Consider the following 11,370-nt stretch of genomic DNA (forward strand, 5'->3'; position numbering starts at 1 on the left):
CCATGTCATGCTAGGAGGTAGGCACATAACCACTAAAGAAGCTGATGCACATTTAAAAGTTATGTGACTTGCCCAAGGACACACACAGCTGGTATGTGACAGAGTCAGGACCAGACCCAGAGAGTGTCCCTTGAGGAAACAGGATCCTGGCTCTGCACTTGGGCCTGGCTGGAAGCAAGTTCCCTGCATATCAGCCAAGTCACTAGGCAGGGAGCAGGTCACTGGGACCCAGACTAACTGGGATCAAACTGCAGTCCTGGGACCCATCCCTACACTTTCAGCTTAGCAGTGGTCAGCAGACCCAGAAAGCTCACAGGCTCAACATGACAGAAAAGAGACACTGACCAGACATGGGGTTTAAGATGTGGGTTGGAGAGTGGGGAGACTGCTCAGTGGATAAAGAGCCCACTGTTCAAATATAAGGACTAGAGTTCATAGTCCCTGACTTCACATAGAAGCCAGGCAGGCACTAAAGCCATGATCCCACATAGAGCCTCAAGGAGACACCCTGCCTCAATAAGTAAGGTGGAGAGCAATCAAGGAAGACACTTGATGTCAACTTTAGACCTCCACATACATACACAAGCATGGGTGCACCTGTGTATATATGAGCACCCACACACCACACACACATACAAAAGATAAAAAATTTAGCTTGGGTTAAGACTCACCCAGACTTAAAATCTGTTTATGTATTTGGCCAAGTGTTTTTCAGCCTTCACAGCCTGACCTTGGTTGGGTGGCATCTCTTCTTTGAGCCTTAGATTCTCCTTAAAAAAAATGGACAGCAAGCAACTCTAGTGACCTTGTATATCCAGGCATGTGATGCACATCACAGATATGTGTGGTGTTGCCTGTGTTAAAACTTACAAGACAAGAGCCTGGTGGGCTATATGGCAGAATCATCAAGGATGCAGGGACCAGAGTTGGGCAGAGCTTGGGATTTGGAGAGACACCATGGGTGTACAGAATCCAGACACAGGACCCTGCAGCAATCAAGTTCCCATAGGGTCATGCCCTAGCGTTGTGCTCAGTCATGGTGCCAGGCCCGACCCAGTCCTAGAGTACTAGTTCTATTGTTCATCCCTGAACTCGGTGATCCAGACATGTGGCGCCACACAAGGTGTCATTATCACATACACCTCAGTACACTCAGGCATGGGTGGAGAATCACATAACGTCTAGGAGAACAGAGATGGACACTCCTGGCCACATGCCAAAACAAGGACCTCACACCGGAGGCATGATGACCATCATTCACTGGAGATTCTTGTTCTTGCTACCAGTGGTAGCTGGAAGGTCAGCAACACTGGCCTAGGTATGAGAGATGATCAATAAACAGAGGCCATGTATGCAGGATGATTCCTTCCCAAGCTATGGCACACATTTACCCCTTCCCAAATCTAGGAATCCAATCCTGAGACCACTTTCCACAGCCCCTCAACTCAGACAAAAGGGACAGGAGGCCCTAGGTATCTCCATGTGAATGGCACTCTGGTAGAAATGAACAGTGCTGAGGCTCCTGACACTGTGAGCACACATTCTTGCACAAGCATCCATGTTCTCATCCATCCACCATTGTGCAGGGCCCCCTGCCTGAGAGTGGCTCCCTGCTGTTATTACCTTTGGCTCCATGGGTAGGTCTTATCTGTCTTCCCAACACCCCATGAAACATTGGCTACCAGAACCAGCAGAACTAGATCCAGCTCCTGTAGAGTGGAACTGACTTCACCATCCAAGATACCTAGCTGAAATCTACCAAAAACAACAACAACAAAAAAGCAAAAAACCCACCACTACATAAGACCCTTGGAGCCAATGCCCACATGCTCTTCAAGCCTATAAACTATATTTATCCCAGAGGCTGGCAGGAAGGCCAGTGTAGTCTTCAAATATCCCTCCCAGAGGAGGGAAACTGCACAAGTATCTTCTAAGCCAGTGACAGCTGTTTCTCCATCAGTGTCCCCAGAATACAGCCACAGACTCTTCCCATGTCCCTGCCAAGTGCTAGGAAATCCCCAGTAAGTTCTAGTGAGTGTTTCTTTCAACAGGCTGACCCAGGACAAAAGCCAAGATGATCCTTGGGTGTCTGGGAATGCTAATGAAGGGGTGTGTGTGTGTGTGTGTGTGTGTGTGTGTGTGTGTGTGTGTGTGTGTGTGTGTGTGTGAGATATTTCAATGGGTTCTAGTCTGTAAAACCACACAGCCCAGGGATTATTTTATGTACAAAGATAAGAAAGGCTAACCTACAAGCTAATTGAATCATGCAAATAATTGTTTAGCCATGGGAGAGATTCCTATGGGCATGCTGAGCACCCACATGAGGGAGGACAGCTGTGGAGGGCAATCTATTTTATAAAGTTTATCTGCACAGAATAACTGCTGCAAGATTAATGGGGGCGGTGGCCCCAGCCCTTGTTCTGCCTGCTTCTTCCAGCTGAAATAGGAAAACAGATATATTTATCATAGACATTTGCTGCAACTGATTAACATTAATCTGATTTCCTGTGAGTCAATTTCCTTGAGATATAGTAAACAGGCCAATTATATGCAATGGCCTCTTTTATTATAAAGATTTGGACATTAATGACAAGCATGTATGCAAATGTATGGACTTTATTACAATCTGAGTAACACAAAAATAAAGTCCAATCTGTTAAAAATGTCTAGCTGGTTGTACATATTGCAAACTGACAATATTAAGACACAGAGAGAAGGGGAAGGGGGCATTGCCTTTTGATTGGCATGTGAGGCCCACTCTTTCCAAACCTTTGCTTATCTCCAACTAGTTTAAAGAAGTGAACAGGACAAGGTTCTTGCAAATCAAAAGATCATCTAGCAAGTTCCTGAGTCACCATTAAGCCAAAAGATTGTAAGTGACTAGGGCAGTAGGTTTGGGGTCAAGTTGGGCCCTGGGTTGTCCCAGGTCTGTGCATCAGTTTCTCAATCCATAAATACGGGAAGGGAGGGATATGAGATGGTCTAGTGGATGGTCCAAGGCCTCACCAGGAACAGCAGCCAACAGCTGAGCTTCACTGTCACCCTCACCTCCATAGACCATGTATCTGCTGGCCCAGTCCCTCGAAAACACATGCTCCCAATCCCTACCCCATGTCTGTGCTGGCTCAAGGAGAAGAGACACACATGACATCCAAGTTTAATCAGGAAAGCAAAGTTTATTCATGTTTGAAACTACATATAACTACCACAAGGAAGACTTGTCAATCCAGGGTGTGAGCCAGTAGAAAGGACACGGAACGCTTTTAATACATCAGAATCACCGCCACAAATTATTGTCACGACTCAGTCAGTTTCAGAATCGCATACCATACAAAAGGAGGAGAGGGCCCGCCACACAGGGTGAAATGTACAGTGCTGAATACTGAATCTGAACGCATCACAAAAACCTGCCTTTTTTTTTCTTCATTTTTTTTCCTGTATGGTTAGTAACAAGATGAAGGACATTCAAAACGCTTCTCAGTATTTACAACAGCTTGGCTGATCCTGTGTTAAGAGTCAGACCCAATGTTGCCGATCTCGGCTTTTTAAGGGTTGCAAATACAACCCTGAGTTTTCTTTTAAAAGATTACAATGTACATTACATTTTGTGAAGGGAAACAAAGAGTTAATTACAAGATGCAAAAAGATAAGAAAGAGACAAACTACAGCGTGAGTATTGTTCAGAGGTAGTAAGTGAGCGCTCTAAGCTACAGAACATGTTGGGATTCTATTGGTTTGTATGAGTTCGCATGAGGTAATAAAGCTGTGTTTTGATTGGTGGGATGTATAAATACTCTTTTGCTACACTATATACAGCACTCCCAAGAGCAGGGCCTTTCCCGGCTGCCCAGAGGACGAGCACACCTTGACAAGTCTGTGCAGCACCCAGTGCACATGGTCAAACCCAGACAGGTTTTGTTTTCACCTCTGTAGCAGTGAGATCTTCATCTCAGGCAATCTGGATCCATGGTCTCATCAGTGCAGACTCCAGGCTCTGGTGCTTCAGAGGGAGAAAGGAGGCCACCAGTCTTTGACCTAATTACAACTTAAGAGATGGCAACACAAACATGACGAGGGAAGTTCTGAAATATGCCTTCCTTAGGGGAGACAGGCAGACAGTGCCTCCTCTCCAAGCCCATCGGTGACAGAAGGATGACAATGAGAGTCTGCATGGAAATCTGCAAGGGTTCAGCTCAGGCAAAGTGAACCTTGCATACTCTATAGCTGGGATCTAGCATAGATGGTACTTCTTACCCTTAAGGCCAAGTAACTGGCAACTGTGGAACCATTAATGTAAAAGATCAATAATAAATTATGATAAAACAGTCACAGAACTGTCAACAATGTTACACCTTGGCCTAATTGGATAAAGTGCTTTCTTTTAAACGTGTGTCTTAAGTTTAAATACAAATGATAATGATTCCTTAAAAAACAGGTTTCCCGAGTTCTCTAAGAAGACAGGGTTTACATAAAGCTGTAGGTGGTGAGTTACAAACGCTTTCCTTCTCCTCCTATTGCTCTGAATGCGCTTATCAAGGCATGTCAGCTGGGAAAGCCCCGGGGATTAGTTAGAGGTATCCGAGTGCACGCTGCCCGGGCCTTCCGTAGGAGAAGTCACAGAAGATGGAGTTGTTGCATCCTGCCAGCCTCCATTAGCCTGAAAGGAGAGGCACAGTTCAGTGGGTGCATGTCTACATATTAATTCCACTCCCCAATTTAGAACATCCAGCCGACAACACAAGAGCAAAGATGCATTAGCAAAATGTATTTTCGGGGCCCACTTTGGCAGGAGTTGGAAGCATGTGTTAAAGTGGTATGAAATGTATGTAAAACAAATCCATCTCATCAAATAAAGACCCGGTAATAAATCAGCTTGGTGAAGATGACTTCAGCTAGTCCCAAGCTGGCATGGAGTGTGGCCTCTGATCTGCTGGTAAAATCACCACTCATAAGCAACCTTTCAGAAGGTGCAGTGAATACCCTCAACATGACACCTTGATCCAGGAAGCAGACACTCCAGCCAGCTTTATCACTGTTCCCATGGAGAAACTAGCCACACTTCTCCATACACGCCTGACAGCCAGCTAATGTAACCCTTGGAAAATGAAGGCCAGAATTTCCCTCCAAATAGGATCTTTCAGAATGAAAATGTATGAACTGTGGAGGGGCACATGCTATTCAAATCAGGATTCCAATTATCTGCAAGTGGAGCCCCTAGTTGGGATGGGGCTGCTGCCCTGCACATGCCAATGGCCCTTCCTGCCTCCAACCTGCACCAGCACCAACAGTACTCAGAAACAAATCTGCCTCATGTCTCGCCCTATAGAGGCAATTGCTGAAATCAATGTCTGATCAGATTTCTGCTGTGGCAGACAGCTTGTCGCTACGTATTTTTATGTCAGTCAAGAAGAGGGAGGTGCTGGGCTTGTGAGTTGGGGAACACTGAGCAGAACTGACGGGGCAGGCCTTTCTTGAGGGAATGCAAGGGCGAGCTGCCTGAGGCTCCAGCCAGCCTAGCCCCACACCTACAGGGCCCCTTGGTTCTCTGCCTCCCTCCTGTCCATCTGTAATTCTCCAGAGAGTCCATCTGAAGGTCTTTTGGGCATGGCCACTGTTCCTTCCCTAACAATAGTTGTGTATGTGATTGCTGTTGCTTCCTGAAACTTGGTCTAGAACCCAGGACCTTGAGCAGGCTTGGCAAGCTCTCTGTCATAGAGCCACAATGCTGCTGTCCTTAAAGAGCTCCTTGTCTTCTGATTCACTGCATAGCTAAGCATATAAAGCCCCTTCCTTCTCTCTAGGACAGTGGCTCTCAACCTTCCTAACATTGTGACCCTTTAACACAGCTCCTCATGCTATGTAACCCCCCAATTATAAAATTATTTTCATTGCTACTTCATAACTGTAATTTTCCCAAAGGGGTTGCAACCCAGAGGTTGAGAACCACTGCTCTAGGACCAAGGGGAAGGGGTGGGAAGGAAACCTACAGCACTGACAGACTAAATGGAAAAAGTAATTTGCAGCTTGAGATATCAAATTCAGGGTAGAAAAGGGAAATAGGATGAAATAAGCCATGGTACTGTTTTTGAAAGCTTCAGTCATACAGGTTGGGTAGTGACAAGCCCATGTGTACCCCCTATCTAAAAGGTAAACTGTTTCCCCTCAAGTATGAGAATCTCCGTAGGAAAAGATCCAAGCCTAGAGAGATCCCACCTGAAGTAAGCATCAGTCCTCTTTTATCCAAATTTATAAACAACAAATGTACAATATTTCCCCCCTGCATGGCAGCTGCAGGAGAGGTTGTCAGCGAGCATTCTTCTTCTTTTTTTTTTTTCAAAATAAATTAATCCTTACTCTGGTGGTTTGAGATTATGCACTGTATTATACAACAGCGTCTTATCAAGCCTCATCAGTGAAGATGGAATTCATGTCTGTAAAATGCTGCAGGCAATCACGGCTTCATATTTTATCATGTTGATAAGGATATCGCACATTCTCTGAAGCATTTCAAAACACTTAAATGAAAAAGGAGAAATGCAACTAAAAGGCTTTTTATCCGGCTTGTTGTTGGTTATTATGAGTTATTTATAAACCCAAAAAGAAAGATTTGACATTTCAAATGTGAGAGATTTGAGTATTTAATGGTGCTTTTTTTCCTTTACAATTGAACATCCTCAATCACTTTTTAAGTCATTAATATTTACTCTTAGAGCAAACGAAGTCCCTAAATGGAGGCCATTCTCCTCCTTTCTGCTAGCACAAGTCCTGGAACAGGAAGCTCCTGACGCCTCCAGTCCATGTCAGGGTAGGAAGCAAGGGAAAGTTTGTGAATCAGTAGAAAGTTTACTGTATCATTAAAGTGGAGGGGCCATTTTGCACCCCAGGCCCACAGCCCAGCCAGCTGCCCAAAGAATGGGGTTCTTTGTTTAGCATGGTTACCAATATGCTGGGCCTCCTAGGTTGTATCACCTTCATCTGCTCTGTGCTGGGGAATTTTCCTGCTGCCTGATTCTAAAATAAATGACCTGTTTTCCCACCATCTCCCAAACACAGTAGAATAGCTGCTAGAAAATGTCTCTGAATGAGCTGGTGCTTAAGCCCCCACCGATGATAGGACACCAGCCCCTCTTGGGAATCTGTGAGGGCTTCAAAGGACAGCGATGTAACACCAAACACTGAGGTCCATAAAATGAAACTGCTGCCCCCCAACTGCAACAAGATGTGGAGCCAAGTCCAGTGACTATTAACTTGTTCATTCCCACAGCTGACTCCCCAGGGTACTCACGTTTAAGTTATGTGGACTGTACAGTGAGTTTGCTCCAAGGCCATCACTGTAGCCTCCCGTCTGATTGATAACATGACGGAGGGTATCCACCTAGAAGTGAGACAGAACAGAATTCATCACCTCAATCTATTAAAACACCATCACTTACAAAAGGGAACAATTTGAATTACGTGTGCCACAAGGGTGGAGCATCTTCAATGAAAGACAAATTTATCAATCAAATGTGACTGGAGGGATTTCAAAGATTCCTTGCATATTTAAACACAAACACCTTAGTTTTTCACACCAGCCAGACAATAGCATCTTCATAGTAAAGCAGATTTTCCATCTACAACAAGCAAATGTGTGTGGCTGTGGGTGAAAATCCACTCACAGATAATGAATGCTGAGTCAATCTCCCCACCCCAGCACACACCCATCCCGACCACCAGTGCATAAGACTTGCTCTCAGTTAAGAGTACAAGAAAGGGTTGAACCTGGAATCTGCTTTAAGAATTCAGGTTTCAGTTTTCTGACTTGCAAAACTGCAGGAATAAGAGCAGTATATTCTCTTGTTCATTTTCTCTCCCTCTCTTTCCACCCCTCCCTCTCTCAGGCACACACAATCTTCTGTTCTGTCATAACAAAGCCCTGCCCCTATCTCCATGAGCTCAAGCCAGAGCCGAATGCATTCACAAAGCTTTGAATCGTCAAAGGCATTGTCCACTTGACTTCTCACTGAATTAAGAGGTGGGCAAATGTGTCCCGTTTGGATGCACCCAGCACAAGGTCTGCATGGATGTGCAGACCACTTCCATGGGTCAGAGTGGGGAGTTTTGAGCCCAAACCCTACCCTGCCAGAAAGGCCCCAGCTGGGGCATTTCTCCTACCTGTGATTGCACATTGGCTCCGACTTGGGACCCTTGGTAAGAATCCCCATTCAGACTCTGCATGTTCATGAACATGTCCCCAGAATTTGGGAGGTTAAAAGAACCAGAAGAACCTGGAAAGGAAAGAGTTAAGTAGCTGAATAACAGAGAGCTACACACACAATCCCTAAGACCTAGAGGCAGGGAAAGGAAGAGAGACACAGAAGGAAGAGGCATTCCCAGCTCTAGAAGGACAGAGCATTAACTCCAGCTCTAGAAGGTCCTGTCACTCACATTACACACAGGAGAAACCTTATAGAGGGCAAACCCAAATGAAAAACCAGAGATAAATCAAAACAGACAGAAAAGCACCCAGGAGCTGGCCCTAGCCTTCTCCTTGTTTCTATTTCTCTCCAGACTTAGTCATCAAACAAGCTCTTCAACGTGGTTGTTATGATGGAGAATTACCTGGAGAAGACACATTTTTCTCGTGCTCTTTTCTAGCTATAACCCTACCTTTCTATGGCCCACCAAAAATGATGGGGGTGTGAGAAAACAAACACTCTTCCTGCTGGACCTTTAAATATGTATTTTAAAATCTCGTAGAAAGTCTTCAAGCCCTCAAACCCATTCACTTGGGCTAGCTGTACCTTTCACTTGTCAGTCAAGTTCCCTGTAACTTAAAGACATTTCTTTGAGGCTGGAGAGATGGCTCAGAGGTTAAGAGCACTGGTTGCTCTTGCAGAGGACCTGGGTTCATTCCCAGCACCCACATGGTAGCTCACAATTGTTTATATATAACTGCACTTCCAAAGGATCTAACACTCTCACACAGACATACATGCAGGCAAAACACTAATGCAGGTGAAATTAAAAATAAATAAAATTAAAAATAAGACATTTCTTCTAACTCCATCATGAATGCCACATAAAATTTCAACAGAATGTTCTGTCAAAAGTAGTGCACTTATAGCCAGCTGTGGTGGTACACACATGTAATCCTAGCTATTCAGCTGAGGCAGAGGAATAGGCCAAGTTGAGGCCAGATGGAGTTCAAGGCCATTCTGGACAACTTAGTAAGACTATCTCAAAAGAATAAAATAAAATAAAATAAAATAAGAGGACTAGTTATGTAGATGAGTGGCAAAGGACTGAGCTTTGCATATGCAAAGCCCTTGTTCAATCCCCATTGCCACACATATACGTCAATGCAGTCATGAGTTCAATGCCTTATCTTTATATGTAAGTCCAGCAAGCTACATGGCACAGACAAAGGCTGCACCTAGAGCTTGCAGCCAAGTGCCCAACATCCAGCAATCAGCACACATTCTCACCTGCTGATTCACTCTGACAGACCACCAATGATCCTAATGTGATACACAAACAGTATGTGATAGAGCTTTGCCTATCTGCTGAATTAAAGGCTACGATTAAGTATAATCACTGTGAACAGTAGGTACCAGCATAGAATATCTCCACAAGAAGCCTTCAAGTGAGTACAAATTTGCCCTTAAGCTCCACTGTGCCCTCAGTGAGGCTGCGGCTTCACAGTCTGTGGGATGGGCACTATGGCAGAGGTCTGTCTGGCTGAGTGAGCGTGCCATACATACCAGAGTTGGGTGTGGTGGGTGAGTTGGTCTGGTTGTTCTGCACAGCTGCAGCCACCGCATGCGCAGCTGTCACAGCTGTTTTTGCAGCATAGAGGTTGGCCTCTTCTTGAAATTTGCCGATGTTCTTCTTGTACCTGATTCGTTTGTTGCCAAACCAGTTGGAAACCTACCAAGTACAGGAACATGGAATGGAAAGGGTAGAGAAGTCACAAAGAAAAAGCCAAGCTTCCTGTCCTCACTATGTGATAATAAGGGGAGCATCTGGGTGACACCATATGGATAGTATGTAACAGTTTTAGGGGTTCGCTTTCCATTTTGGCATACTCTTTTGTACTGGATTGGAGGAATGATGCTTTCTGGAACTGGCCATGGGAACACTAAAATGGCTGGGACCACTGCTCATAAAAATACCCAATATGTCATCAAACATAGCAATGAGACTACTAAAAGAAGCTGAAAAGCTACTGGAAGCATTTGTTAAATTAGGTATCATGAAGCACACTTGAGGAAGAATGACTTATTGTTCTTTTGTGGGCCTGGAACAATTTTGGCAGCTATATAGTAGAATCATGTTTGGTCTGCTGAAGAGGGACATCAATTAATAATGGATGAAAAATCCCTTTGTCTCCTGCCTTGGAAGACACTACATGTCTGCCAAGATGGCTGCTCAGGCTCTGCCAGTGACTGTGTGGGAAACCTCAACTTGAAAACCAAAGTCATCTCAATAAGGTCAAATGCAAATTCAGATTACATAAAGTAGAATACACATTTACATAAAGTAGAATACACATTTTTTTTCCTTTTTTTAAACCACTTATGATGTCAGCCAGTACAATTTCAAAAGAGGATGTTGGCAGAAGTCTGATTTCATCAGAGCTCATAGACAGCAACACTGTAGCCCAGTGTTTAGAGTCGCACCATGTGTCCAGGTACCTGTAGTCAAGCTATGTAAAAACGCTAAAAGTCACACAGCAATATATAAGAAGATATGCCCAATGCTGTATCATAAGAGTTTGTCTCTCTTTTGTTAAAGCGACAAGTTAAAAATATTCCCAGAACTGCCTACTAATCTAGCAGAGGAACTGCTGGTGTGGTATCAGGGTCATTGTTCTACCCTAGGTATTATCCATAAGAGCTCCTCAGAGGCCCTGAGCAGAAACAAGGAATGGGATGCAGTTCAGAGCCCTCCAACCCAATTTTCTGCAGTGGGCAGCCCTGTAGGCCATCTCTGCCAAGTCTTTAATTGCTTTGGAAATGGTGCTCTCATTCTTCAACTGATGGCACTCGCCCTTCTGGAAAAGGCTAGAAAGCCCTGGCAGGGGATCCCCGAGAGGGAAGCAGCACTGGCCTCACTGCTGTGCATATGCTGCTCTAGGAGCACCAAGTACACACATGCACACACATACACATGAGCACACTTCCGAGGACCCATGCTACAGCAAGGCTCCCCAGACAGAAATAAGGAAAAACCTACCCAAAATCAAGACACCAGAGATCTACACCATCTGGCTGTTACTGTCAAGTCTTGAGAACAAGGTGGTTGCCCAGGTCACTAAGCTGTCCTCAGCCCAATGTTCAGTCTCTCAGCAATGTCTGCTACCCTGCCAGACCTCATTTTTTCCCATGG

General features: G+C 44.8%; 1 protein-coding gene across 3 annotated transcripts in view; it reads right to left on the reverse strand.

Annotated features, from left to right (window-relative positions):
• Nucleotides 1-3,152: 3,152 nt before the first annotated feature.
• Pbx3 (PBX homeobox 3) overlaps nt 3,153-11,370 on the reverse strand; it is a 191,696-nt gene continuing 183,478 nt past the window's right edge. For 2 of the 3 annotated variants that reach the window (XM_027423733.2, XM_027423734.2), the window contains exons 6-9: nt 9,744-9,909; nt 8,155-8,267; nt 7,286-7,375; nt 3,153-4,657 (exon numbers count right to left, since the gene is read on the reverse strand). In XM_027423733.2, coding sequence (XP_027279534.1) covers nt 4,565-4,657; nt 7,286-7,375; nt 8,155-8,267; nt 9,744-9,909 — 462 coding nt within the window. In that variant the 3' untranslated portion in view covers nt 3,153-4,564. The remainder of the gene's footprint in view (nt 4,658-7,285; nt 7,376-8,154; nt 8,268-9,743; nt 9,910-11,370) is intronic. The other variant, XM_027423735.2, reaches the window with a different exon arrangement.

Source organism: Cricetulus griseus, chromosome 6 (assembly GCF_003668045.3).
Source record: "Cricetulus griseus strain 17A/GY chromosome 6, alternate assembly CriGri-PICRH-1.0, whole genome shotgun sequence".
Taxonomy (NCBI): Eukaryota; Metazoa; Chordata; class Mammalia; order Rodentia; family Cricetidae; genus Cricetulus; species Cricetulus griseus.